Source organism: Balaenoptera physalus (genome assembly GCF_965194825.1).
Source record: "Balaenoptera physalus genome assembly, chromosome: 19".
NCBI classification, from domain to species: Eukaryota; Metazoa; Chordata; class Mammalia; order Artiodactyla; family Balaenopteridae; genus Balaenoptera; species Balaenoptera physalus.
Genome location: NC_138900.1, coordinates 8082507 through 8109000, shown reverse-complemented (window position 1 = coordinate 8109000; position 26494 = coordinate 8082507). Strand labels below are relative to the sequence as shown.

The window sequence follows — 26494 nt, the reverse complement described above, 5'->3', positions numbered from 1 at the left end:
CTGAGGGGAGCGAGGCCCGGTCCCTACCTGCTGGGCTGGAGTACCTGACATGTCCTGGATGCTCCAAGCTCACTGTTGTGGTCTGGTTACTGGGGAGATGAGGGGCCAATGAGGCCTGAGGACAGCAGCCGGGGAGGGACCAAGGCCACCGAAGAAAGCCGTGTGAGGGGAGAATGGGGAGGAGAGGCCGAGGAGGCCACGAGGAGACCTGCGGGGAGCTCGGGTGCTATGAGCAGATGAGTTAGGGGAGCCCTGCGAGGGGCAGGGCTAGAGGGCTGCGATGGGCGTGGCTTTGGGGTCCTGCCAGGGGCGGGACCTGTGGGGGCGGGACTGTAGGCCTTGTGAGGGGCAGGATTGGGAGGGCCTGTGAGGGCGGGACTGTAGCCCTTGCGAGGGGCGGAGCTGTAGAGGACTATGAAGGGCGGGACTGAAAAGGCCTCTGAGGAGAGGGACTGGGTGGGCCTGAGGGGCGGGGCTTCAGGGGAGGGCAGAGCTGCCGGGGCCGGAGAGAGTTGGGGCTGGCGAACCTCGGCAGGGAGTCAGAAACCCGTCCAGGCCGGGGCTTCGGAGCCTTGAGAGGGGAGGGGCAAGGATACCTGTAGAGGGCGGGGCTGAGGGCCTTGTGAGGGGTGGGGCTTCGAGGGCTGAAAGGGGCGTGGCTGGAAGAGCATGGGAGGGGTCTGGTGGGAGGGCACCGGAAGAGCGCGGATTCCCAAGACTTGTGGCAGGGGGCGGGGGACGACTAACCGGGAGGCACTCAGGCTCAGAGAGCGTGGGGAGGGAAGTCGAGATGGTCTGTCTGGGGAGCACAGGGTTGTGAGGGCTGGGCTGTGTGTTTCCAGGAGGGAGAGGCAGTAGCTAAAAGAGCCTGTGGAGGCAGGGCTGGGAGGGAAACGGCTGAAAGGCTTTGGAACTGGGCCAAGGTCCTTCGGGACGGGGCGTGAGAGATGCGTGTCTTAAGCTGATTAAGACCACGTTATTTTGAGGATTCATCAGCAGGCACGCGGTGCCGATGCCGGGAATTGTGACGGGGGGAGGAGCGCTCACCGCCGCCTCAGGTCCTCGAAGCGGCTGACTACGCATGCGCGGCCAACGGCCTCCGGAGAGGCAGCCAAAAACCCACAGCCGCCTTAGAGGTCCGCGCACTGAGAGGCGGAAGTGGGCGGGGCCTAGGGCGCTCCGTGTCGCCCCTGCTTTCCGGCCACGCCCCCATGGCGGCGCCCCTAGCCCCGCAGGGCACGCCCCGTTGACGGCAGGCTGTTGCCCCCTTGACGGCAGGCGGCTGCCCCCGTGGGCCTCTGCCGAGCGGGCTGGCAGTAGACACCGCTCCCTGCAGGCTGGGTGTGCCCGATGCCTGCGGTTTCCTGTGGGAGGAAGCGGCCCGCGGGCGCTCAGCTCGTAGCTTTGGAGGCCCAGGAGGGGGAGATCCCCCCACCGCCCTCGGGTCCCCTGATTCTCCCCCTTCTATAGGGCCCTAGCATGGGGGACCCCCTGCCCCGAACATCCCCGGGATACCCAACTCTGGCGCTGATTCCACTCTGGGAGCTTGATTCAGAGTCCTAGCCTCCTGTTCCCCACCTCCCCCCCTCAAATTCCATCTCCCTACACCCTAGTTCCCAGACTCCTCCCAGGACCCAGGTCCAGTCCCCTTGCCTCCTTGAAGAGCATACGATCTCCAGTCCCTCATTTTTCCCCCAGTGACCCAGGGTTTCTAACTTACCTGGGGAACTGATTTCAGACCTCCAGTCTCTTGTCCTTCTCAAAGATGTAAACTGGAACTACTTTATTCCCCACCCCCAGGGACCTTCATTTTGTACTCCCAACTTTGTAGTCTTGGGACCCAATGGACCCAAGATTTTGCCCCTTCCCCAAATCCTAGAGACCTTGATCTCGGGTCTCCCAGTACTGGATCCACTCAGGGCCCCAATGTCTGGTATGACAAGCACATACAACAGTGCTTACTTGGTGCCGGGCACTCCTCTAAGAACTGCTCCGTGATGTATTTACTATTATTATTTCGATTTTACAGATAAAGAAACTGCGGCAGAAAGAGATTAGTAGCTTGCCCCAAATCACAGCGAATGAGTAAAGCAGTTTCAATTTGAATCCGGCCAGCGTATCTCTATAGAGTCTGTGCTATAGTGATACCCAGCTTCCAGGTCCCCCGAGAACCCACCCAGTCACTGAACTGCGCTTCCCTCACCCACTCAGGGAGTCCAGATGACCAGCCATTCTCCCTCCCTCTAGCTCTGGCCCAATCAGATACCCAGACATCCCATCGTCCAGTTCCCTTCCCTTGTAGGGACCCAGGATTTCAGTTCTCCAGCTCTTAATTCCATATTCCAGACATCTGGTTCCCTGTCCCTCGCTTTTCACCAAGCACCCAACCCTGCCAAGAGACCCAGGTACATAGTGGTGATTACCCCCCACCCTAATTCAGTAACCCAAGAATTAAATAACAATGATAACAATAATAGTTGACATTAAGTCCCTGGTACTGCACTTCTGTTTAAAACCCTCTAGTGGTTTCCAACTGCACTTAGAATAAAATCCAAACTCCTCCTCTAGGCTTCAAGGGCCCTCTTTGATTTCCCTTCCTACCACTCTCTCTCGTTCCCTATGTTCTGGCCACACTGGCCCTTCTGTCTGCTTCTCAAACAACCTGAACTTGTTCTCAAGGCCTGTGCGTCCTCTCCCTGCCCCGCATTCAGATGACTCCCGTCTGCAAGTCTCAACTCAGATGTCACCTCCTCAGAGAGGCCTGGCCGGATCACCCTTTTAAAGTAGCCTCGCATCATTAGCAGTGTCACTCTATTTTATTTCCTTCAAAGCCTTTATCACTATCTGAAATCTATCTTCTTCACTGATGTTTTGTCTCTATCGTCCCTCTCCCTCAACTAGAAGGGAAACTCCATAAGAACAGCAGGGCTCCCATCTGTTTTCTTCATTATTAACTCCTGGTTCATAATAGATGTCCAATGAATGATGAGGAAAGGAATAAACATGTTAGGTGTGTTAGTGTACTGGTATTACCTTATTCGTTTAGAATAAGTATCAGAATTGTTATTATCAGTATTAGTATATTGTCAGTATTATGAGTAGTATTGTACCCACCTCATAGATTAGGAAACTGAGGCTCAGAGAGTTGAAATAATTGGTCAAGGTCCCCCGGGCAGGAAACGGTAGCCCTGGGTTCTTAACTTCCACCTCCTGCCCCCTCCAGAGTTCCACACTTCCCCATTTCCCATCCCCTGACCCCCACCCTGGTGCCAACGCCACCAGCCCTCAGCTCACTCCACGCTGCAGGAATCTGGCCTCGTCCCCCAGTCTCCCATCCCTCTGAGGATTCATTCCTAAGCCCCATCAAGGAAAGCAGACATCAGTCCCAGGACCAGTCCCAGAGCAGAGGCCTGAGAATTAAATCCTCCCACCCCTGATGCTTGCCCCACCTGAGGGCCCCAGCTCTGTTCCCTTCCTTCCGAGGATGCATCATCTCAACCGCAGGAGGGAGCCCCAGAAGATGCCTGTCTGGGGGCAGTGGGTGGGGGCCCAGAGAATGAGGAACCCGAGTGCCTGGGCCCTCCCTCTGGCTGCAGACCTCAGCTGGGTGTGGTGAGGGTGTGTATAAAAGGGTCAGTATATATTGAGAGGAGCAGAGAAAGAGAAACCAGGAGAGTGAGGAGAGAGAGGAGGAAGGAGGTATAGACAGGACAGGACAGAGACAGACAAGAGGCAGAAGGAGAGAGAAAGGGAGAGAGGGAGAAAGAGAGGGAGAGGGGGAGAGAGAGAGAGTTCCGGGATTGGAGGGGAGAAGGAAGGAGAGAGCAAGAGGGGAGAGGGAGGGAGGGAGGGAGAAAGGCGGTGAGAGGCGGGGGCCTCGACAGGGTGGAAGGAGGGAGGAGAAGGGCGGGGCACGGAGGCCCAAGCGAGGGACCAGACTCAGCTCTGACTTTTTCCGCCGCGCTCGGTAAGTTTCCAATCCGTTATTCAGACTGGGATTTCTTTCTTTTCCTGGGTGTGCAGCAGTTTGGAAAGGAGACCCCAGCTTGGGAGAAGCTTGGAAATCCTTGTAATTTAAGAAGTGATCTCTTCGCACTTGGGGTGGAGACTTGGGAAGGGGTGGAGCCCGGCAAAGTTTGAGGGTTCCCAACAGTCTCCCCACCCGAAAACTTCCTGCCGTTTTTTTCCTGTGGCTGTCCATTCCCCCCGAGGACCCTGAGGTCAGGGCTTTTCGTGAGAACAAGCAGAGTCTGGGGACCCTTCAGCCACCTCCCCCCACCCCTCTCCCGCCCTTTCTGGACACTTGAAGGGTCATGGGAAGCTGGCTCCTTCTCAGGCCTCTCCCCACTCCCATCACGGATCTTGTCCACTTTCCCTACAAGGTGTCCAGTAGACACTAGTCTGGCAGCAGGGTGCGGTGGGGACCTCATGGGCATAGCCAGGGGCTGGGGTTTCCCTGGTGTTTGGGAGGCAAGGGGGCGAGATGAGTCACCGACCAGATGACTCACCGGGTCTCCCTTCCTCCCCCCACCCCAGGAGAGGAGTGGGGTGACTCAAGGATGCCTGTTTCTGGGGGTAGACCCCAGATTCTGATGAATCTGAACAGGCGGCAATATGAATTTTCATAACCTGGCCCATATGTGCCCAGGGACAGGGCTCTGAGGAGATGGGGGCCACATTGCTAGTCCTACTCATTTCCGGACCCAAGAGTCCATCCCTGGCCCCCTGCAGGCCCTGGGGAATTCAGGAGTCCAGGCCCCGGGCCTCCAGCCCCCTCCTCCTTCAGACCCAGGAGTCTGGACCCCAGCCTCCTCCTCCCTCAGACCGGGAGTCCGGGGCTCCTAGCCCCCTTTTCCATTAGACCTGGGAGTCTGGACTCAGCCCCCTTCTCCACCAGAATTCAGACATGTCCCCCGCCCCTGTGCCAACCTCTTGACGTGATGGTCTCCTGACGTCCCCACCCAGGCTTCCAACGGAGCCATGTCACTCCTCCTGCTGGTGGTCTCTGCCCTTCACATCCTCATCCTCATCCTGCTTTTCGTGGCCACTTTGGACAAGGTAAGCCTACTGGGAGTAGGAGCCTCTCCTGCAGACTCCCGCCACGCCCCTCAGCTAAAGTCACTCTGGCCCCGCCCCCTTTCCCTAGCCCTCACCCTTCTGAGCTCTGCCTCCACCCTACGTGCCTCCCCCCGGCCCCACTTTCCTACTAAATCCATGCTTTCCCATGGCACCTTGCCCTTTTCATAACCCTTCCTAGTCTCCCTAACTTTGTCCTTCTTCCTCTGTCCATCCCAGTCCTGGTGGACCCTCCCCGGGAAGGAGTCCCTGAATCTCTGGTACGACTGCACATGGAACAGTGACAACAAAACGTGGGCCTGCAGTAATGTCAGCGAGAATGGTGAGGGGTGAGGGGCATTGGAAACTGGTCTGCAAAAGGAAGGGGTAACCCCAAGTCTCCTCCTGGGACCAAGGATTGGGAACCCCCAAGGTTTGAGTGGGTGGGTCTGGGTCCCCATGCTGAGTGACTGAAGCTGATGTATGATGACCCATCTATCTGGATGGCAGGGGGAAGTATGCTCATATTCTAAAGAGGATGGGCTAAAAGCCCCACTCCCTATGATTCAGAAGGAGTGGAGGCTACATGCTATAGGTTTAAAGAATGGGGGAAAAGCTCCCAAGATTCTGAGAAGATAGGATTATGTTTCCAAAGTTCTAAGGAGACAGGTGTTCTGAAGGGGTGGCTGGGACCAATCTGTCCAAGTTCCAATGGGGTGGACCACATTAAGTTTCTAAAGAGGTGAGGCTGAATCCTTCTAAGGTTCTAAAGAAGTGGGGCCAGGTGCATCTGAGTTCTAAAGGGGCGGAGCTGCATCCATAGAAATTTCGAAGTCAAGGTGAAAGATTAAATGCTTTTTGCCTAAGAGCAAGTAAGAATTTCTGCTCTCACTACTTCTATACAACATTGTACTGGAGGTAGCCAAAGCAACAAGGCAAGAAAAAGAAATAAAAGGCATAAAGATGGGAAAGGAAGAAGTAAAAATGTCTTGATTCCCAGTGAACATCTTTATATAGAAAATCCTAAAGAATCTGCAAACAGCTTCTAGAACTGATAAGGGAATTTAGGAAAGTTACAGGAATTGAGGTCGATATAAGTGATACTACTAAGTATCTAAGGTTGTATGTCTCTAAATGGAAGAAGGGTTGGTGGGGGCAATGATGAGCAAGCAGGTGGAGCTGGAACTCTGGACCTGCTGTGACTTCCACCTCTGTCTCCTATTGCAGGCTGGCTGAAGGCGGTACAGGTCCTCATGGTGCTTTCCCTCATCCTCTGCTGTCTGTCCTTCATCCTGTTCATGTTCCAGCTCTACACCATGCGGCGAGGAGGGCTCTTCTATGCCACTGGCCTCTGCCAGCTTTGCACCAGTGAGCACTGATCCCTGGGAATTGAAGGGAAGGGAGGAGGCCTGTGAGGATGTGTGTGTGGGGGGTGGGGGGCGCTGAGAATGGACATCTGATGAATGAAAACAATTCTCAACAACCCAAAGACCACCTGAGCTTCCTCCCTTGGCTACCTCTCTGCCCCAGGGACTTAGGGGAGTTGTAGTTTTCAGTGACTTGGTGGTTTGTGGTGTGCAGTTCTGAGTTATGGGGGAACTGGCACGTAGGGCTTCAAGGACCCAGGGCTGGGGAAGGGGGTGTGGACAAATAATTTAGATCCCAGGGATGAAGGGGGGCCAGCAGGGATAGGTAGCTAATTAATACCCCAGCGGAGAACTCTGAATCATAATAGTAGTGGTCTTATAATGTCAGCCAGCTGCTGTTTCTTGTGGACCTACTATGTATCAGACACTTCAGGGAGTTTTATGTACTTTTCAGTTTTTTGACTTCAGATGCAAAGGACTAAGTTAATCATAGTCATCAGTTTTGGGGAACATTATCTTTCTAGGTTCCCTCTTGTTCTATTAATTCACTATCTGTGAGCTTGGCTTGTAGAAAGGTGCTCAAAAGTATTCCTTGAATGGATGGATGGATGAGTAGGTATTTTCGTCCCATTTAATGGATGAGTAAGGGGGGCCCGAAAAAATTAACTAAATTGCCTAAGGCCAGTCTGCAGTGGCCCCGAGGCACGGCGCTGGGGGAGCGAACCACAACTCCCAGCAGGCAGCGGTGCTGCGCACTCGCCCTTCCGCGGCTTCTTTGGCCCGTGGGTTGTTGGGAAATGCAGTCTTCTTGTGCGGGTCCTGCGTGACGCGTGGTTCCCATCCCCCCACAGGCGTGGCGGTGTTTACCGGGGCGCTGATCTACGCCATTCACGCCGAGGAGATCCTGGCGGAGCACCCATCAGGGGGCAGCTTCGGTTACTGCTTCGCCCTGGCCTGGGTGGCCTTCCCCCTCGCCCTGGCCAGCGGCATCATCTACATCCACTTGCGGAAGCGGGAGTGAGGGCCGCGCGTCCCCTTGGCTCCCCAGCCGGCTCCCGGCCCCTCCACCTCACCCCGAAGCCCCCACCCCGCCTCCAGAAAATAAAACCATTTAACCGCTCGTTCTACCTTTGCCTCCTTCCTTCCTTCCTTCCTCTGGGACCCAGGCTGCTCGTGCCCGATCTTTCCTGAATGGGGACAGCCCCCATCAGCAGCAGCTTGGCCTTCAGAACGTCCAGCTCCAGGCCCCCATCTCTCTCTAACTTGGGATACAGGAGCCCGCGGTCCCAGCAGCCCTTCTTCCCCTTCCACAGACCTGAGGCCCCCGGGCCCTCGGGTCTCAAAACTCAGGATTCCTCCCAAGACTAGACCTTCAGGCACTTCTAGGTAAGAACCAGGAATCTGTGTTTCCAGTCCTCTCTCCTTGTCCAAGGGTCTCTCTCAACCGGCGAGGCTGTGTGTCTTGTTCTAGACTGCTGTTAGACAGGCTGGGACCTAGGACCCTTTGCTACCTTGCTTGCACCTGGACAAACATTTCCTCCAGCTACAAAATACAAAGAAACTATAAGGGACTAACTGCGTGCACGTGCACTTGAGGCAAATTCTGGACAACAAGATACTAAGAGACCAAAAAGCCCAGCTGCCACTTCTGAAGAACCAGGAGCAAAAGCAGGGTACTATGCATGTCCCCTGCACACAACACCGAAGGGGTGTGCAAAACACCTAAGCCACCCCTCCGGCCCGACCCCTGGACACACCCCTACCCTCACCCCATAGAAGGGACTAGCTCACCCCACTTCAAGGGAAACTGTTTGTTCTCGCTCCCCCCTGCTGCAGCAGGGACCCCAATAAAGCCTTGCCTGAATTTCTTGTCTGGCCTTTGATCAATTTCTATTGATTAAGGAGGCCAAGAACCCTGGTTGGTTAACAGTTGGTCTCTTTTTTTCTCCCTCTGACCCTTCCTCTGAGAAGACACTTTTCCATTTCCCTCTTGGAACCCAACCCCTCTTCTTCCCCGACCCTCTCCAAATGCTGCCTCTAATCTATATGACAGCTTAGTAAAAATTAGATGACACCCCCCCCCCCTTCTCCAGGCTTACTCAACCCCACATCAAGACACATGTGGGAAGGGGAGAGGCTGGCTTTTACACCAACCCATCCCCCAGCTGTGTGTCTTTGTGCAGTGAACAATCTGCCCTATCTTCCGTGTTCAGAAGACCCAGTCTTTTGGGGAACCAGGGCTCCGCTCAGGAGTCAGGTCCTCCCTAAGATCCTCTTCTGTGACCCACAGCCAGTCTATTTCACCAACTCCAAGCCTAGTCTCTCTCTAGGACTACAGCTTTCTTTGCCCGGGACCCACCCAAAATGCATTCCCCCAAGACCCAGAGTCTCTTCTTTCCAGGATTCCAATGCCTTCCTTCTCTCCAACCCCTGCGGCTACCCCACTCATCCAGATTTATGAAACATGATTTATTCCTTTGGGAGAGGGGACAGGGGAGAAATTGATAGACCAATAAATATTGCACAGGCCACTGGTGGAGGCAAGATCCAGGCTGAGGTAGTTTCTGTAGAAAGGGTGAGAGACCTGGGCAGGGAAGGCGCCTGAGTTTTGTTGTTGGGGCCTGAGTGGACGTGAGCCTTGGGGTGAGGATAGTTTCTGGTTCCTCCTGGCCCAGCTTTCTGCCTGGCACAAGGCTCCCAACCCCTTCAGCCTGGACAAGCTGATCGACAGTTGACCAAATGGCCTGCCTTATAAGTAGCTGCAATTGATAGAAAGATCAGGTCTTCTCTAAAAATTCTGATTGGTTGCTTCCATGCAGGGACAACTGGCTGCCCAAGGTTGGTTGTGCCCAACAGCTGTCATTGGCGGTTTGCCAGAGAACCGGGCTAAAAGGCTCTCATTGGACGTGGGCTGGAGCTCTGCCTCGGTGAACACGATGGGCAGTTTGCCCGGTACAGGCTAAAAAGACAGTGATATATAGCCTCGAGAGGGCACAGTTTAACAACTCTGCCTGGTGGTTTGTAGCGTTGCACAGCTGTGATTGGCTGGCACCACGTTTAAATGTTTACGGTGGGGGGTGGGGGCGGGGCGGGGGACCAAGATGGAACAAAAGCAGAGCCAAAAAGCTTTGATTGGCTGTTCATCCGAAGAGGGGGCCTAGCAACAGCTGGCTGCCTTGATGGGCGACTTTGTTTAAGAAAACAGAGTAACGTTAAGTAGTAATAAGTAACTGGAAGTTGTGGAGTGTTGAAGCATCGTAGCCATGATTGACGGCTTGTCGAGGAGGAGGCGGAGCTTAGTTCCCAACCTGCTGGCTGGGCGGGGCGGGACAGAGAGGTTTCTATAAGGGGTCGTGAGTGCTGGGTGGTGCGGCCTTGGGGGAAGTGATAGTAGCCAACAGGTCTAGTTTGGGGAAACCCGGGGGCGGGTACATCCCGATGCTGGGGGTCAGGGCTTGCAGGTGGGCCAGGGCCCGAGTGCCGTTGAAGGCCACGTCACAGCCTGACTGGGCTAGAAGCCAGTTCTCCACCTCCGACTGGAGCCACTGGCAGGTCTCTGCAGAGGGAGAGGCAGGTGTCCTGAGGAGGTCGGACAGACCTGGAAGGACTGAGAGCGGGCAGCAGGGAGGGTGCAGCACGGCGAGTAAGAGGGGTCTGGGTTTGGGAGAAGCCTAGGGGAGTGGGACAAAGCCTAGGAGGCTCAGCTTTGGGGCTCTCATCTGGGGACAAGCCAGGGACTCTTGTTCAGGGGAGGGACCACCTGGCGCTTACCCAGGTAACGGATAAGGCTGTCTTGTAGGAAGTGTTTGGGTTCACGTATAGGAAGAGGCGGGCGGGGAGTGGGGAGCATGCCACAACAGGAGCCTGATCCAAGACTCCTACCGAGGTTGAGGTTAGGAGAGGGAGGTCACCCCAGGGAAGAGCAGAAGCTGGGTCAGGGGTCCCGACTGCTGAATCGGGTTCACCAGCGCGAGCCGGGACTGGGAGGTGGGCATCGTGGGGATGGTGTCTCACTGGCGCAGGGCCACTTGGGACTAATGGTTGTCTCAACCCGGTAGGGGCAGGGTGTAGTTTGTTCCACGTGGGGCCACGTCTGAGCCAGGCAGCGTTGGGAAGGGGCGGGGCCTCGCGGGGCGGGGCTGCAAAGGGGGCGGGGCGGGGTGGGCCACCTGGCACTCGCAGTCCTACCTTCCGGCTGGCCCCGCGCCCCCCGGGGCCGCCGGGCCAGGAAGCTGTGCGCCAGCAGCGCCTCCTTGGTGTGCTCGTCCTGCGCGCGCAGGGCCAGGGCGCTGAGCAGCTCCGAGTTGTTGGACGTGCTGCGGTAGTAGAGCATGTGCGCCAGCTCCAGCGCCTGCACGCTGCGCCGCTGTCCGAACATCTGCAGGCCAGACGAGATCCGGGAGGGTCAGGGCCGTGCTGGGGCTCCACACCCCCATCCAAACACCCCCCCCCTCCCACCCAGCACGCACCGTCACCCATATACACACCCCTGGGTCACTTACGCTGGTACAGCCCTTCCCGAGGGCTCCAGGGACCTCCCCAGACCTCTTCGGTTCAGGTCCCCAGGACTGGGGCCTGGGTATTTGTATGTTTAACCCACATGCTCTCGCCCCTGGTTTGCTCCTCTGAGCCACGTATTAATGGATGTGTTCGAGGATTTCCGGACCATAGGAGTTTTAGTCTGGGCACTTTTTGTTACTATGATTTTTTTTTTTTTTTTAATCCTTATCGTCTAGACACATACTGAAGTGTTTCCAGATGATGCGTGTTGGATCTGCTTCAAAATAATCCAGCGGTCGGGGAGGCGGTCTTTAGGTGAAACCTGATTGACTGTTGCTAACTGCTGACGCTGGCGCTGGCTACAAGGGAGCTTATTATGCTATTCTATTTCTGCATCTGTGTGAACTTTTTCCATAATTAAAAAAAAGGTTTTAAATGTTAAATTGTCAAAGAGAAGTGTTAACGGACAACAAATACTTGATAGCCGTTTTCAGAGCAGAAGGCAGGGAGGGCCAGGTCTGGGGCCCAGCTGTCTATTGGCTGCTCCCTCCCCCACCTTTGGCCCCGCCTCACCTGGACCCCCTTCCCCACCCTTGTTGTCCCTAAGGAGGGAAATGAGAGCCCACCAGTGCCCTCTGGGGCTCACACGCAGAACCTCCACCCAGATTTCTCTTCTCATCCACCAAATGAGTTCAAGGCTGCTGGGTCCTGCAGCCCACAGACCTGGATGCCAGCCCCATCTCTGCCCCCCCTCCAGCCGTGAGGCTGTGGCTAAGACCTGAGTCCTTGGGCAGCGCTGTCTGTGAACCAAGGCAGATGACAGGAAGTGCTCCGGAAGTTAACAGAACACTTGGCACAAAGGCTGGCCAGTCACAAGCATTGAAACATTAGCTACACATATTTGTCCACACCCCTTGCTGGATGCTGGTCCTTGAAACACAAGTATCTTCTGCCCATAGAGTGTTGCCCATCTTACTCGGAGACCTAAGGTGAAATGCCTCTGAAATGAACACAGCCCTGGAAGATCGCTGAAATGGCCAGCACAGTACCAATGACACGCTCTGTGTGAACTGCACTCTCTTCTTACAAGGCCAGCACAGTTGGTTTATGTCCCCGCATTGGAACGAATCTCCATTTCTTTGGTTGGAAGCAAGATGCAGGAATTGCGTGTGTTCGGGACTGTCTGGTATGATAAACACGTTGGGTTGTGTGCCTGTTTCTGCCAAGCTTATGGAGTAGAATTCTCGCAGGTTAAGTGAGCAGGTCGTGCCACTCCGTGGCACGCAGATGAGGCCAGACCTCCCCCTGGAGAGGGCTCACCACTGGCCACCTGGATGTTCCCTTCAACGCGGCCCACACTGAGTGTGGTGTCTCCTCTCACCCAGCTCCCGGCGCAGCTTCTTCCTCCCCTGGGGTCCCTATCTGGGGTGGCCCCACCATCTAGCCCATCACGGGCCAGACCTCGGGCACCATCCTCGCCTCCTCCTCGCCAGCCTGTCAGGATCTGGCTCCAGCCTCCTGCCTTGACTCTCTCGGCCGGGTCCCCTCCCCTCCAGCCCACTTAGTGCACAGCCCCAGCCTCCCCCCCGGCCTCAGTCTTCCCCACTCCAGTCTGTCTCCGCACAGCCCCGGGACTGACTCTGCTCCTCCCCTGCTCACAGCCCTCCCATGGCTCCCTCGTGCCCTCAGAGAGTCCAAACTCCATGGCCTGGCCCCTGAGGATTTCTCCCACTCACCTCCTGCTTCTCCCCTCTGAACGCAGCCCGCACTGAATTAGTCAATTTACCCCAAGCATTGCCCTGAGCACACCCTGCTCTCTCAGGCTTCTGGGCCTTGGAACAGGCCAAGCCAGCTCTAGCTGTTCCTGGGAAACACTCACTGCCTCATTGTCAAGGTTCAGGACGGTCGTCGCTTCCCACAGATGGGCAGATGCATCCTCGGGTTCCTGCAGGGCCCACTGTGACCTCCGTCAGGCACGTGGCTGTCTGTTCGTGTGCCCCGCACCTCTCCCTCCAGGGCAGGACCGGCCCTGCCGCATCTCTGGGATGCCAGCTCAATAACCCTTCTCAGGCTGCCTCACGGGCCTCGCCTGTGCCGGGCTGAGGGGGCCCCCAGTGAACCAGAGTACAGCAGGAGCCTTCTCAGCCCAGGAAGTCTGGGAGGGCTTTCTGGAGCCTCTGAGCTGAGGGTAAGGGCTGAGGCAGGGTTGGTCAGCCCGATAACGGGGATAGGACATTTCAGAAGGCAGAACAGCATATGCAAAGGGAGAGAAGAAAAGAGAAGCGGGGGGAGGAGCTACAAGTATATTTTGGTGGAGCTGAAGCTGGGAATTGTGTCAGATGAGGCTGGGGAAGTGAGGTCTCCGATGCCAAGTTGTGAGCAAGGGAGAAGCAGGGCCAGCCCCGGGGCCAATGGGGATGGGCTGGAGGGAACCAACGGGGGGGCTAGGAAGAGGGTCTGAGCTGGAGCCAGGAGAGAGGAGAGGAGATGGGCACAGAGACTTGGAGTGGGGGGGGCAGGAAGGACGGGCTGAGGACTGACGGGTTGGGGGGCAGGGCCAGGGTGACTTCCAGGGGTCTAGCCAGTGACTGGGGGACAACGGGGTCAACCACAGATGGAGAACCAGGAGGAGGAGCAGGTGTAGGAGAGATGCTGCCCTCCACCTGGCCAACTTGGCTGCTTCAGGCTGAGCACAGAGCAGCCCGATCTAGGAGATGATGGGGAGCTGCTTGTGGAAACCACGGAAGTGGACGAGCTCTTTCGGGGGGGTTGGTGGTGGAGGGAGAAAGAGCCTCCCAGGTGTTTGATCTGAGCATCTGTCCCAGGACAGGGAACTCGGGAGGACAAGGGGGTTTAGGGGAAGATGCATGCTGTGCGGGCAGCTGGCCAGAGGCCAGGGAGGCCCACATTTAAGGCATGGAGGGAGTTCCCTGGTGGTCTAGCGGCTAGGATTCGGTGCTTTTGGTGCCATGGCCCGGGCTGAATCCCTGGTTGAGGAACTGAGATCCCACAAGCCAAATAAATAAGTAAATAAATAAATGATAAAGTTAAGGCATGGAGGCTCAGCCATGTCTAAGGGATGCAGTAAATTAACTAGGGAACTGGGTTTTAAACTGGGTGCGTCAGAGCCCAAGAGGCTCAGGACCCTCCATCCCCACGGGCCACTGAGAGGTGGCATGGGTGGTCCTCCCTGGGCTAGAACTGTGCCTGTCCTCCCCAGAGCAGCTCGGCACCCTCCCCTCCGTTGTCCGTGGCTGCCACACGCCCTCTATGCTTACAGCCCTTCCATAGCCCCCTGCCCTGAGGCTGAAGTCCAGGGCCCCTGCCTTGGCATTCAAGGCCCTCGCCACTCCCTCTGGGGCCTCGCTTCACCACGCTGCACCCCAGACTCCATCACTGTGAGATTCCCCCAAGCTGTGCTCACCCAGCCCCCTGAAAGGCTCAGTCCCCACCTTTCAGAGCTTCCCTCCAATCCCACCTGACCCTTGGTTCTAGGTAGGAAGTGCTCCCCCCACCCCTGCAACCCTCTCAGCCAGCGCAGTCTGGTTATTATCTGTGGGATTTATTAACCAGGCTGCCTACGAGCCCATTGGGATGGCTGAAAACAGCTTGAAAACCAATGAACCAGCAAGTGAATGATCGGGCACAACAGACACTTCATGCCAGTCCCCATTCCTGGGGCCAGTGCCAGCCCTGGGGAGAATCAGTAAAAGGCAGCCCCTCGAGGCCACCTCAGCCTCGAGACAGAGCTCGCGGCTCAGCAAGCAAAGCACAAGTTGGATTCCAGCCCCCAACTGTCCCTTCGGCCGCGCATCCTTGGATGCTGAACAACCTGCACAACTGGATGAGGCGGCCCTGCACTCACGTGTAGCGGAATCAGGAAGGGAGCTTGTTAACAATACAGGCCCCGGTCCCAGAGTTTCCAATTCAGTCCATATGGGCTAGAACACAGGAGGCTGCGTTTATAAAAGAGCTCCCCTGGTGATAGTGACACCTGGCGAGGATGGGGAAGCCTAGCCTCAGGAGACAAGAGCCCAATCAGTCATAATATTAGTAATAATGGTAATGGCGAACTCTCATATAATACCTTCTGTACTGTGTGCCAGGCTCTGTTTTCCGCACTGTATGCGTATTAATTCATTTAATCCCCACAACAACCCTCACTGTCATCTCCACTTTAAAGAGGCACAGAGAAGTTAAGCAGCTTGTTCAAGGTCACACAGCTAGGGACTTCCCTGGAGGTTCAGTGGTTAGGACTCCACGCTTCCACTGCAGGGGAATGGGTTCGATCCCTGGTCGGGGAACTAAGATCCCACATGCCACGCGGTGCGGCCACCAAAAAAGAAAAAAAAAAAGGTCACACAGCTAGAACACGGTAGAACTAGATTCAAACCCAGGCAGTCTGGTTCTAAAACACACACCCTTCCCACGTCACTAAGCGTGCAGTGAGTGGCTGTGAACACTTGTGTCCCACTAGCCACGTGCCAGCCCTGCATCCAGTGTTCCTCACAGATTCACTCATTTCCTCCTCACAACAGCCCTACCAGGCAGGTCTTGCTATTATACCCATTTTCCAGATGAGGAAATCGAGGCACAGAGAGTTCAAGAAACCTGCCCAAGGTTGTGTTGAGTAAATAAGGAAAGGAAAGGAAGCACAGCACGAAGCAGGAATAATCCACAAAAAGAGAAACAAAACGATAGGGTGGCCTGACCTGGCTGAACACCAAGGAGCAGGCTTGGCGGGGTGGGCCGCTTACCTTGGCGGCCCGCAGGCCCATGAAGGCAGTGAAGAGCAGCAGCAGCAGGGAGGTGGCCATCTTGAGGTCGGAGAGCACCACCATGCCCACATTGACGAAGAACACCACGCCCGAGACGACCAATGTGACATTGAGCAGGGCCCGCTGTAGGGTGGGCGTGCGCACCTTCAGCTCAGGCAGCAGCTGCTCCAGGCCCTCCAACGGCATGTCCTTGAAGCTCTTCAGCACCAAGTGCCCCCGCTTCGTTCGGGCTGCTAGCACCACCCGCTTAAAGTATCTCCTGATGGCCAGAGATGGAGGGGCAAGGATGGTCAGGACCACCCCAGGGAGCCCCACTCCAACCCTAGGACACTCTCTCTGGCTCTGTAGTCACATCATCATTTTAAAAGCTAAGTAACAATGGTGGGAGGAAAGTCAGACATAAGTGTCCAACAATAAGGGATCAGTGACATAATGCGATCCCTTATTATTGGACACATAGGTTGCTTCTGATTTTAAGAACTTGATAAATGAGAGCTAAGATTCTTTAATTATCTTTTTAATTATTTTTTAATTGAAGTATAGTTGATTTACAATATTGTGTTAGTTTCCTGTGTACAGCAAAGTGATTTAGTTACACACGTATATATGTATATACTTCTATTCTTTTTTTAAAATTTTCCATTATAGTTTATTACTTTAGTTAATTTTCAAATTCAAATTCTATATATATTTCAGAGTACCTGCTAGGTGCCAGGGAGTGCTATTTAGCTCTGGAGAGACAACACTGCCTTTGTGGAGCTGCCTTTGTGGAGCTTATAGGCCAGCATGAGAGACAGATAATTAAACAGAGTCTGCAAGTATAAGTATCTCCTTGGAATAGAGTCCTGGAAGTGGAATTACTGGTTTAAGGGATATAAGAGACTTTTTGTCTTTGGTTTTTGTTGTGTTTTGTTTTTGGATTCGTGACTGCATTTGATACACTGATTTCCAGAAGGATTGGGTGATTGACAGGTCCACTGGCTGACTGTGAGAAGGTCTGGCTCTCCTGACCCTACTCTGTAGTTGAATATCTGTTAAAAACATAATGTTCATCAGAATCCTGGCGGTACCAGTTTTTCAGAATGTGGTCTTCCCTCTCTGAGCCTCAGTTTTCCTCATTAGGAAAATGGAGAAAAATGTCTTTACCCTTTCTCTTCCCCTGGGAATTGTAGTTCTTACTTCTCCTTGGAAAGAAAAGGCAGTATTTGATTCACCTCTCCCCCTTTCTTGACTTCCCACCCGGGTCCCAGACACCCAAATCCAGACACTGACCTGTCAGTCCCCTCTCGACTCTAACCTTGCTCCCTCTCGCTGCAGCTGGGGAACAAGGGCCGCCTCACCTCTCTGCAGGGGGCGACCTGAAGAAGCCACGCTTGGAGCCCACGCTGGACTTACGGGGCATCTGCCCGACTCGCTGGCCCAGGGCCCAGAAATGCATGTAGATATACTGGTCCAAATTTATCGTCACCTGCCAAGGGGGAAGAAGGAAACAGGGGCAGCTGAGCATAAGCTGGGGTGTGAGTGCGGGATACTCGAATTAGATGCCCCTGCCCCGGATGATCCCCTGACCCCCACTTCCCAGGCTTATCATCACCCAGTGTGTAGGCAGAACAGCCACGTATGGTTGTTCATGTTGTATACTGCACAAGGGCACAACACCCAAGATGGTGCCATTCACGTCACAGTCATCTTTACTACCGTATTTCCTAGAATCTAAGATGCCATTGATTTTAAGATACTCTATAATTTATTATTTTATGAAGCAACTAAAAGGGAAAATATATTGCCAATTAAACTATTTCACACTACCCCTTGTAAGTCACATCCCAATTTCAGAGACAGTAAAGTATGACTTCGGAAAAAAAGCACATCTTAAAAATCACTAAAATGTGGAACTTTGGAAGATTTTAGTATTTTTATTATAATTTTGTTGACTTTTTTTTTTTTTTGGCCGCACCACATGGCTTATGGGATCTTCTTAGTTTCCTGACCAGGGGTGGAACCTGCGCCCCAGCAGTGAAAGCGCTGACTCCTAACCACTGGACTGCCAGGGAATTCCCTAATTTTGTTGATTTTAATGGTGAGTATTTTGTACTGATATTATTTATTATAGTCAGCCCTCCATATCCGTGAGTTTCACATCATTTATTCAACCAACTACGGCATGGAGAAAAAAAATTTTTAATTCCATAAAGTTCCAGAAAGCAAAACTGGAATTTGCTGTGTACCACCAACTACTTTACATAGCATTTACATTGTATTAGGTATTATAAGTAATCAGAGATGACAAAGTATGCAGGAGGATGTGCATATATATATGCAAATACTATGCCATTTTACATAGGGGATTGAGCATCCGGGGATTTTTATATCCACAGGGGTCCTGGAACCAATCCCCCCCATACCAAAGGACAGCTGTATTGGTTTTCTGGCAGATGGTGATAAAGTCTCTAGGCCTAAGAAGACCTGTATCTTATGATACTTTTCCAACAGATGGCAGTGAAGTGACCTGAGAAAGAGGCGCCTTTTCCTAATTCACCAAAGGTGCCACAAGGGCTAGTGCCCTGTGTTCAGGACTACAACTCCCAGCAGCCTCTGTTTCCCAAAGGCTCCACCTCTACCCCAAGGCGTCCTGGGAGTTTTGGTTCTCCTCTGGAAGACAAGCACCTGGACCTCATCCTGAGGGTGATGGACCACCAGAGCGTAGGCCAGGGTGTCCTCTGAGAGCGGGGAGAAGTTGGCCTGGGCCAGCAGGGGCTCCAGAGCCCGAAGCACCTCCTGTTCATTGGACAGACGCTGGGGGTCTGTAAGTGAAGGCTGGTCAAGGGTGTCCCTGTCAGGGTTGATGGGGTCATACAAGGCCTGAGGAGAGAGTCAGAGAGAAGAAAAATTAGCTAGGTCACTGCATGAGGGATTGTGGGTACACATAAGGATGTTCCTGGCCCCATCCTTTAAATGATGGGGTATCCCATGGCTTGATTCTAGGCCCTCTTTCCTTCTCTTCCCTCAAGCTCGCTCTAAGTCGCCTTGCCATCCCCATGCCCTTAAACACCACCTCTGCGCAGATAACTACCTAACCCACATCTCCATTTCGGACCTCTCCTCCAAGTTCCAGACCTAATACCCATTTCCAGTGCATGAGCTCTGTCTTCCTCTTCTGCCACAGTAATAGAGGTGAAGGCGGCCATGGGGCTGCCCAGATGGACTACATTTCCCATCTTCCTCTGAGAGGCTAGGTGTGGCTAGGAGAATTCATCAACAGAATGTGAGCAGAAGTGACAGGTACACCTCCTCCCTCACTTCTTGCCCCCCTGCACTTTCCACTCTTTCCTTGTTCTACCAGCTTAGAATGCTCTTCTGCCTACAACCCAGTGCTGAGCCCACAGAGATGAAGATAGTGCCCTAAGGGGATGGCAGAACAACAAGATGGAAGGAACCTGGGTCCCAGCATCATCTCATGTGGAACAGAGCTGCCTATACACCCTGGCCCACTTACCACAAGGCTGTTAAGTGGGAGAGAAAGAATCCTCCACCTCCTTTAAACTATTGCCTTGTGGGGCCTGCTTGTTACAGCAGCTAAGCCTTTATAGGAACTAAACAAACTCTCCACTTGACATTTCTTTAGGGATGTCACAGTTGCCTCAAATCCAACATCAAGCCCACAAAATAACATCCTCTAATCCCTATCTTCCAACAAAATAACCATTCTAGATGTCCCCTCCCAAAGGTACCAGACCTAAATTGTACCATTGTAGATGCTGCAGACCTAGACATTTATCATCTTTTCATAAGGAAATAAAGGGTATAGAACAGCACCATCCAATAGAACTTCCTGCAATGATGGAAACATCTCCATGTGCACAATCCAATAGGTTGCAGCTGGCCACAGATGGCCACTGGGCACTTGAAACGTGGTGGATGCAAGTGAGGAATGGGATTTTAAATTGTTATTTAATTTCAATTATTTCAAATTTACACAGCCACGTGTAGATAGTGACTATCATATTAGACAGCCCCAGGCTAGGGTAAGGGATGCTTTCTTCTAATTTGCACACAGATCCTGGTACAGACATCAAGGTCAGTGTGGACATCCACTCACACAGACCCTCGCCTTCACAGTCTGAATTCATCCCTGCACAGCGGGTAGAGCGTCTGACTCACGACCGTCCCCACCACCCCCATCTCAAGCCCTCTATGTCCCACACTGGGGCCCTGAAACTCCTCCCCAAACCTGCTCCCTCCCCAATTCCCCCCCCCACTGCACCCCACGGCGCCCCCCATCTTCTCCATCTCAGAAGAGGCCAAGCCCATCTTTCCGGGTGCTCAGGCCCAAAGCCTTGGGTCATCCTGGACTCCTCTCTTTCTCCAGCCCATCAGCAAATCCTGATGGTACCACATTCGGAATATTGATAGATCCAGAATCTAACCACTTCTCACCCCCTGGACTATTGTGGTGGCCTCAGCGCGGGACTCCCAGCTCCCAGCTCCCATCCTCACCCCCAGTCTGTTCCCAGCACGGCCACCAGAGGGCGCCTGTTGTCATTTAAATCTGTTCACGCCTATTCTCTGCACAGAACCCTCCCCTGGCTTCCACCTCACCTAGAGTCAAAGCAAAGTCCTCACTGTGTCCCACAAGGCCCTGCAGGATCTGGCCCCAGGTCCCCTCTTTGACTTCATCTTCAGCCCTGTCCCCCTTGGGCACTCAGCTCTAGCCCCACCAGCCACCTTGCTGTTCCTCCTTACACACCATGCACACCCCTGCCACAGGGCCTTTGCACTTATCATTCCCACAGATCTCCATATGGCTCACTCTGGCCTCCTTCAGGTCGCTGCTCAAATGTCACCCCCTCACTGAGGCCTTCCCTGACTACCCACCTAAAATTGCAAAAATACCTCTGATTTCTTTTTCTTCTTAATTAGGGTTACCAGATTTAGCCAAAAAGAAATAAAATGCAGGACATCAAGTTAAATTGGATTTTCAGATCAACAACAAATAATTTTTTAGTTTAAGTATGTCCTATGCAATATATAAGGATTATATTACATGGACATAATTATACTTAAAAAAAAAAAACTATTCATAGCTTAACTGAAATTCAAATTTAACTGGGTATAGAAGGTTGAATACTGTCCCCTAAATATTCATGTCCCCCTGGAACCTCAGAATACGACCTCGGGCTTCCCTGGTGGCACAGTGGTTAAGAATCCACCTGCCAGTGCAGGGGACACGGGTTTGAGCCCTGGTCCGGGAAGATCCCACATGCCGCAGAGCAACTAATCCCGTGTGCCACAACTACTGAGCCTGTGCTCCAGAGCCCACGAGCCACAACAACTGAGCCCGCATGCTACAACTACTGAAGCCTGCGTGCATAGAGCCCGTGCTCCATAACAAGAGAAGCCACAGCAATGAGAAGCCCACGCACCGCAATGAAGAGCAGCCCCCGCTCACCACAGCTAGAGATAGCCCGCGTGTGGCAACAAAGACCAAATGCAGCCAAAAATTAAAATAAATAAAATAAAATACATTAAAAAAAAAAAAAAAAGAATACAACCTCATTTGGAAATAGGGTCTTTGCAGGTATAATTAAGGTAAGGATCAAAGTGAGATCATACTGGATTACGGTGGGCCCTAAATCCAATGAGAGTGTCCTTATAAGAGACAGAAAAGGACACACAGAAAAGAAGGCAATGTGAAGATGGAGACAGAGATTGGAGTGATGTGTCCACAAGCCAAGGATTGCCGGCACCCACCAGAAGCTGGGAGAGAAGCATAGGATGGTTCCCTTCCTGCAAGCCTCCAGAAGAAACCAACCCTGCCAACAACTTGATTTTGGACTTCCAGCCTCCTGAGCTCTGAGAGAATAAATCTCTTGTTTTACGCCACCCAGTTGATGGTAATTTGCCATGGCAGCAGTAGGAAATGAGTAAACTGGGTGCTCTGTACTTTATCTGGCACCCCTATCTATGGTACTTAGCACCTCTTAACATATTTTACTTCTTTACCTTGTCAAAGGTCTGTCTCCCTCACTAGAACATGACGCCATGAGGCAGATACACACATCTCAGGCTTACCGCTGTGTCCTGGGAGCTGGAACCATTTGGGGGACACAGTAGGCACTCAGTAAATATCTAGTGAGTGGATTCAATGAATAAATGCGTAGGAGAAAGGAGGAGCAGAGAGGTCACCTGCCAAGGTCACCCGCATGCCTAGTGAACGACAGAGCTGGCGCCTGAACTGGGGCTCTTCTTGTTCTTTGCCTGGTTCCTCAAGGGACTTAGGTCACCAGCAAATGGTCACCCAGTGTGTCTCACTCACCTTTGGTGCTTCTACCCAACCCTCTCAGTGTCTCCGTTTAAAATCTGCTGCCTCAGTGAGAATGTGTGTCTTCACTGTATATTCTTTCTGTTTCAATATATTTAAATGTTTATATAATAATATATTTTTAAATAACTTTTTAAAAAAGTGCCCCAAAGAAGAGCTTGGAGGCCAGGAGACAGGGGTGCAAATCCTAGCTCTGCCACTTGGGACCTGTATGATCTTGGGCACATCTGGGCCCTCTTGGAGCTTCAGTTTCTGCTTCTGCAAATGGGGCTGATGGCAGCTGCTCCTCGGTTCTGCAGGAAGGAGCTGCTGAGCCTGACACAGAGGGGCCGATGTTGCCCCTCATCGAAGCAAAGAGGAGAGCTATAGGGGGGCAAGAGCGGTAAAGGGTTAACTCGGCAGGCCTGGGTTGTCCAAACCCTGCACATTCCAGAGAACTGGTGGGCTCCTGGGAGGGAACCTCTAAGCCCTGGGACTATCCTGCCTGATGAGAGTATTTTGGTTTACCAGGGGCTTGGGCCACACCCGATAGTCTATGCTAACAATGTGACTCATGGTGGGGCCATAAAGTAGCAGTTTGACCTCTGGAGGGGCTGGAGACTAAGTAACTAAGATCAGCCACGTAGGCACGGCTGCCTGACCAACCACCATAAAAAACCCTGGACACCAAGGCTCAGGTGAGCTTCCCCGGTGGGTTATCACCCACCCTGCGTGTTGTCATGCATCACTGATGAGAGAATTAAGCACTGTTCCTGTGACTCTGCTGGGAGAGGACAACCGGAGGCTCTCACCTGGTCTCTCCTGGACCCCATCCCCTTGCCTTTTTCCTTTGTGATTTTGTCTGTTCTCCTTTCGTTGTAATAAACTAGGACTGGGAGCATAACAGCTTTTCTGAGCTCTGTGAGCCCCTCGTGAAAATCAGGGAACCTGAGGGTGGTCTTGGAGACGCCCAACACAAGATCGTGGAGAAGGAGGAGGAGGGTGCTGAGAATTTGGCTTCCGCCGTTTCCTGGAGCTCTACTTCTCTCTGATTGCTCCTTATCCAGCCCCCTCACTGCTTCCAGTTCCCCTCCCCGACCTCAGGACTGGCACTCACTCCTCAGGACTAATCCCCCTGGTGGCTGCATGTAGCACCATCTAGATACTTCCAGGGTTATTTCTTAGCCCAGCCCCTTCCCTTGACCTCCAGCCTGTGGGCATTCAAGTCCCTCTCTCTACCGGGCTGTCCAATAGGCAGCTCAAATTTCTGAGTCCAAAACCGAGCTCTCAATCTTCCCCACAGACCTGTCTCCTGCCCACCACTCTGTCTTCCACGTCTCAGTAAGTGGCAGCTGCATCCTTCGGGAGAAGCAGGCCTGAACCGCTGGAGGCCCCCTTGACTCCTCTCTCTCTCAAGGCCCCGCCCACACAGCCGAATGCTGATGCCTTCGGACCATTAGCAGCGTCTGACCACTTTTCACCACTTCCACTGCTATTACCCTTGTGGGAGCTGCCATTATCTCTCACTTGGACAAACATAATAGACTCTTTAATAGATCTCCCTGCCTCTGACCGTCTGTTCCCTATATGGCAGCCAGAAGGATCCTATTGACACCCGAATCAGCTCATGACCCTCCTCTGCTCAGAGCCCACCTGCGGCGGCTCCCAGCTCACTTAGCATAAAAGCCAAGTCCTCTGCGTGGCCCACAAGGCCAGGCACAATTTCCCCCCACTCCCTCTCTGCTCTCACCTCCTGCCCTCTCTCCCTCCAGCCAGTGGTCCCATTGCCATTCCCCCAACACTCCAGGCCCTCTCTCACCTCAGGGCCTTTGCACTTGCTTTTCGCTCTGCCTGGAATGTCCTTCCCCAGACACCTATCGGGCTCGCTGTATCGCTTCACTCAGGTCTTAGCTCACCTGTCACCTCCTCAGAGAAGCCTTCCTTGACCACCCTGTCTAAAACAGGTGCCCTTCTCGTCCCTCTCTATTCCACTTTCAATAGCACTTACAGCTCCTGGGTATCATATTTTATAATTATTGATTTATCATTTCCCCAACTGGAATGTCACCTCTACAAGGGCATGGCTTCATCTGTTCTGCTCACTGCTGCATTGCCGGTGCTTAGAACAGGGCCAGGCTCCAAGTAAGCGCTCAGAGAATTTTTGCTTAATGAATGGATAAGCAAACAAGGATGACGGGGCCAGAGGGACCCTGTCCTCACCTGCAGCTGGGCCAGGATGTGATGGTAGTGGAACAAGGTGCAAAAGTTCACGTGGGTCACGAACTCCTCCAAAGCCGCCTTCTCCGCAGGACTGGAATGGAACTCCTGTTACCTCGGGAAGCAAAACTTCTCTTTAGGCCTCTCCCTACTTCCTCATGGGGAGGAATTCTTTCCTGGGCAGCCCAGACAGACAATCAGAGCTCTGGGCTCTTTAAAATTTGGACGTTTTTTAGAAGGGACAAGGGTTGATCAATTTCACTGGCCAAGAAACTGAGGTAGCTCCAGAGAGTGAAAAACAGATGGCTCGAAGAGCTAGATGTTCAAGTTCCCACTTTGACACTTACTGACCAGCAGTCACTCCTTATTTGTGTGCCAGGCACTGTTTGCTGGCATGATATCATCCTCTAGAGGATGCAAGGTTGATGGAATTATAACCCTCATTGTTCAGAGGGGACACTTAGATTCAGAGAAGTCACTTGCTGAGGGCTACACTGTCTGTATAAAGAGAAGTGGTGGCCAATCCAGGCCTATCTGACTCCAGAGCACACATATTTAACCACTTTTTTATGCTTCCTATCTCGGTGCCCGGGGTGAATGTCATCACTTCTCTGAGCCTGTTTCCTTATCGGCAACAGAGGATCATACCCTCTTTCTCAAAAAAGCAATGGTGAGAATGTGATGTGATTATGTGTGTCCGTATATGTACATGTGTGTTTATGTGTGTGTATGTATACTTTTGTGTATGGATAAAGCCCAGCACAGGACTTAGTCCATATAGGTGTTTAATCAATAATTATTAAATGAATGAATGATAATACAGAATAATCACAAGTATGATGGCAATAGTGGGGTAAGCTGTTAGGGTCGAGCAAGTGCCTACTTGCCTCACCCTTGTCCCCGCCCTGCTGTGGAGTCAGACCACTTTGGTTCAAATCTGGGCCACTAGTCATGACCTTGGGTGAGTCACTGCCCTTTTCCTGATTCAGTTACCTCATTTGTAAAATGGGAATGATGGTGGTTCCTCTCTTATTGGGTTGTTCAATAATTCAATAATATGTGGGAAATGTTTAGCACAGTGCCATATAATAAGAGCTCTGTGTGGTATCATTATAATTATAGCTTCGTGGGTATAATAATTATTATTAGGCAGTAGTAATAGTAATGATGAGGATGATTATTATACTCATTTTGTAGAGGGAAAAACCATGCCCCAGTGAGTGCTTGTTCCAGCCACCAGAACGAGCTAGAGTCTGGAACTGCTGCTGTATCTGCATCTCAAAGGTCAGTCCCCTGCATTACAACTCACTCCACGCCCACCTGGGCCTATAAAGGGAACAAGAACTACAACTCCCTAGGGGCGCCAGGGCAACCCTCTATAGCATGAAGGGCTGTACCGCCGCGAGGCCTGCCGGGATTCGTAGTTCCCAGGCTCTTGGACCCGGGACGGGCGGTACCTTTATCAGGAGGCGGAGCAGCTGCTCTTTGGAGAACGGGATGAACCGCTCGCGGTACTGCTGGGCCCAGTCGCGGGGCTCCGTGGGGTTCCACATCTTGCGGTACTCCCCCATCTTGGCCGCCAGCGATGACAGCGCCCGGGTGTGGCCGAGGAGCGCGGGCAGCAGGGGCCATACTCGGACCCTGGATCCCCAGACCCCTCGGGTCACATGCAGCATGGCCAGACCCTTTCCCCGCAGCCTAAACGAGGGAAATGGGCATAAGTCAAAGGTCATCTGGGGGTAAAGGCGCCCTCTCCACCTCCGTGTCCCAACTTCCAGGGGCCGTTTCTACCTCAGGAAGGGCGCAGAGCCCATCCTCCCGCCTCGTAGGCCCTCCTGTCCGTCCCCTCCCACACTGCTCAGTTGGCCTGAGTCCTAGGCAGGGGTCAGAGGTCTTCAAGTCCTGGAGCGTATTGCGGGCCCAGAAGCCCTGTGGTGGTACAACTAGTCTCTGCGGGGTCTAGGCGGCAGGTGGATCTTAAGCGCATATGATATGCTCTGAAGGCTACATAGGGGTGCAGGGCCGCCCACCCCCGGCCAGGCAATCCTTCACCCTTTCCCTCACCTTAGCCAACGTTCGACTGTCATTGAGCCTCCTGCGCATGTGCAGAAAAGCGTCCTGGTCCTTCGAGGTTCGGCTTCAGTCCGCAGTAAGACGCATGCGCAATGCCTGGGTCATTGAGCGGGGTCCATTTTCTTCTTCTAAAGCCCTGTGTCGACTGCGCACGCGCAATCTGCCTGCCTTGCTCCACAACTCGCGTTCCTTGGACTCGGCGC

At 53.3% G+C, this 26494-nt stretch overlaps 3 protein-coding genes and 1 long non-coding RNA gene across 12 annotated transcripts in view; 2 read left to right on the top strand and 2 right to left on the bottom strand.

Moving 5' to 3' along the window:
* The window catches only part of ODAD1 (outer dynein arm docking complex subunit 1), a 30666-nt gene extending 30109 nt beyond the window's left edge, over positions 1 to 557 (bottom strand). The window contains exons 1-2 of one of the 2 annotated variants that reach the window (XM_082437385.1): positions 528 to 557; positions 28 to 89 (exon numbers count right to left, since the gene is read on the bottom strand). Coding sequence is in view for 1 of the 2 variants with exons in the window: in XM_082437384.1 (XP_082293510.1) it covers positions 28 to 51 (24 nt within the window). In the remaining variant the exon portion in view is untranslated. The remainder of the gene's footprint in view (positions 1 to 27; positions 90 to 527) is intronic. The other variant, XM_082437384.1, reaches the window with a different exon arrangement.
* A 3269-nt stretch (positions 558 to 3826) lies between these two features.
* EMP3 (epithelial membrane protein 3 (MAM blood group)) lies at positions 3827 to 7549 on the top strand. 2 transcript variants are annotated; one of them, XM_082437486.1, is made up of 5 exons: positions 3827 to 3967; positions 4966 to 5058; positions 5296 to 5398; positions 6283 to 6423; positions 7274 to 7549. In XM_082437486.1, exons 2-5 carry the CDS (start codon positions 4981 to 4983, stop codon positions 7441 to 7443), a joined length of 492 nt encoding a protein of 163 aa, XP_082293612.1. In that variant the 5' UTR covers positions 3827 to 3967; positions 4966 to 4980; the 3' UTR covers positions 7444 to 7549. The 2 variants fall into 2 exon arrangements, with proteins under 2 accessions (XP_082293612.1, XP_082293613.1); XM_082437487.1 differs by having other exon boundaries at positions 3844 to 3967; positions 4898 to 5058.
* A 1327-nt stretch (positions 7550 to 8876) lies between these two features.
* On the bottom strand, positions 8877 to 26477 carry TMEM143 (transmembrane protein 143; the record flags this gene model as incomplete). 7 transcript variants are annotated; one of them, XM_082437427.1, is made up of 8 exons in its annotated part: positions 8877 to 9978; positions 10611 to 10800; positions 15680 to 15959; positions 17041 to 17168; positions 18368 to 18562; positions 24222 to 24326; positions 25676 to 25916; positions 26283 to 26431. In XM_082437427.1, 8 exons carry the CDS (start codon positions 26303 to 26305, stop codon positions 9764 to 9766), a joined length of 1377 nt encoding a protein of 458 aa, XP_082293553.1. In that variant the 3' UTR covers positions 8877 to 9763. The 7 variants fall into 7 exon arrangements, with proteins under 7 accessions (XP_082293553.1, XP_082293555.1, XP_082293551.1 ...); XM_082437429.1 differs by lacking the exon at positions 24222 to 24326; XM_082437425.1 differs by lacking the exon at positions 26283 to 26431 and having other exon boundaries at positions 25676 to 25951.
* On the top strand, positions 9979 to 11365 carry LOC309648641. The gene is made up of 2 exons (XR_014256740.1): positions 9979 to 10065; positions 11159 to 11365. It is a non-coding gene; the product is annotated as an uncharacterized lncRNA (long non-coding RNA).
* Positions 26478 to 26494: the final 17 nt, after the last annotated feature.

Bases quoted from the DNA above. Each gene is read 5' to 3' on its own strand.
- EMP3 (XM_082437486.1), top strand. From the start codon at position 4,981: ATGTCACTCCTCCTGCTGGTGGTCTCTGCCCTTCACATCCTCATCCTC. The intron at 5,059-5,295 runs GTAAGCCTACTG...TGTCCATCCCAG, and splicing joins TCGTGGCCACTTTGGACAAG to TCCTGGTGGACCCTCCCCGG. The intron at 6,424-7,273 runs GTGAGCACTGAT...ATCCCCCCACAG, and splicing joins CCTCTGCCAGCTTTGCACCA to GCGTGGCGGTGTTTACCGGG.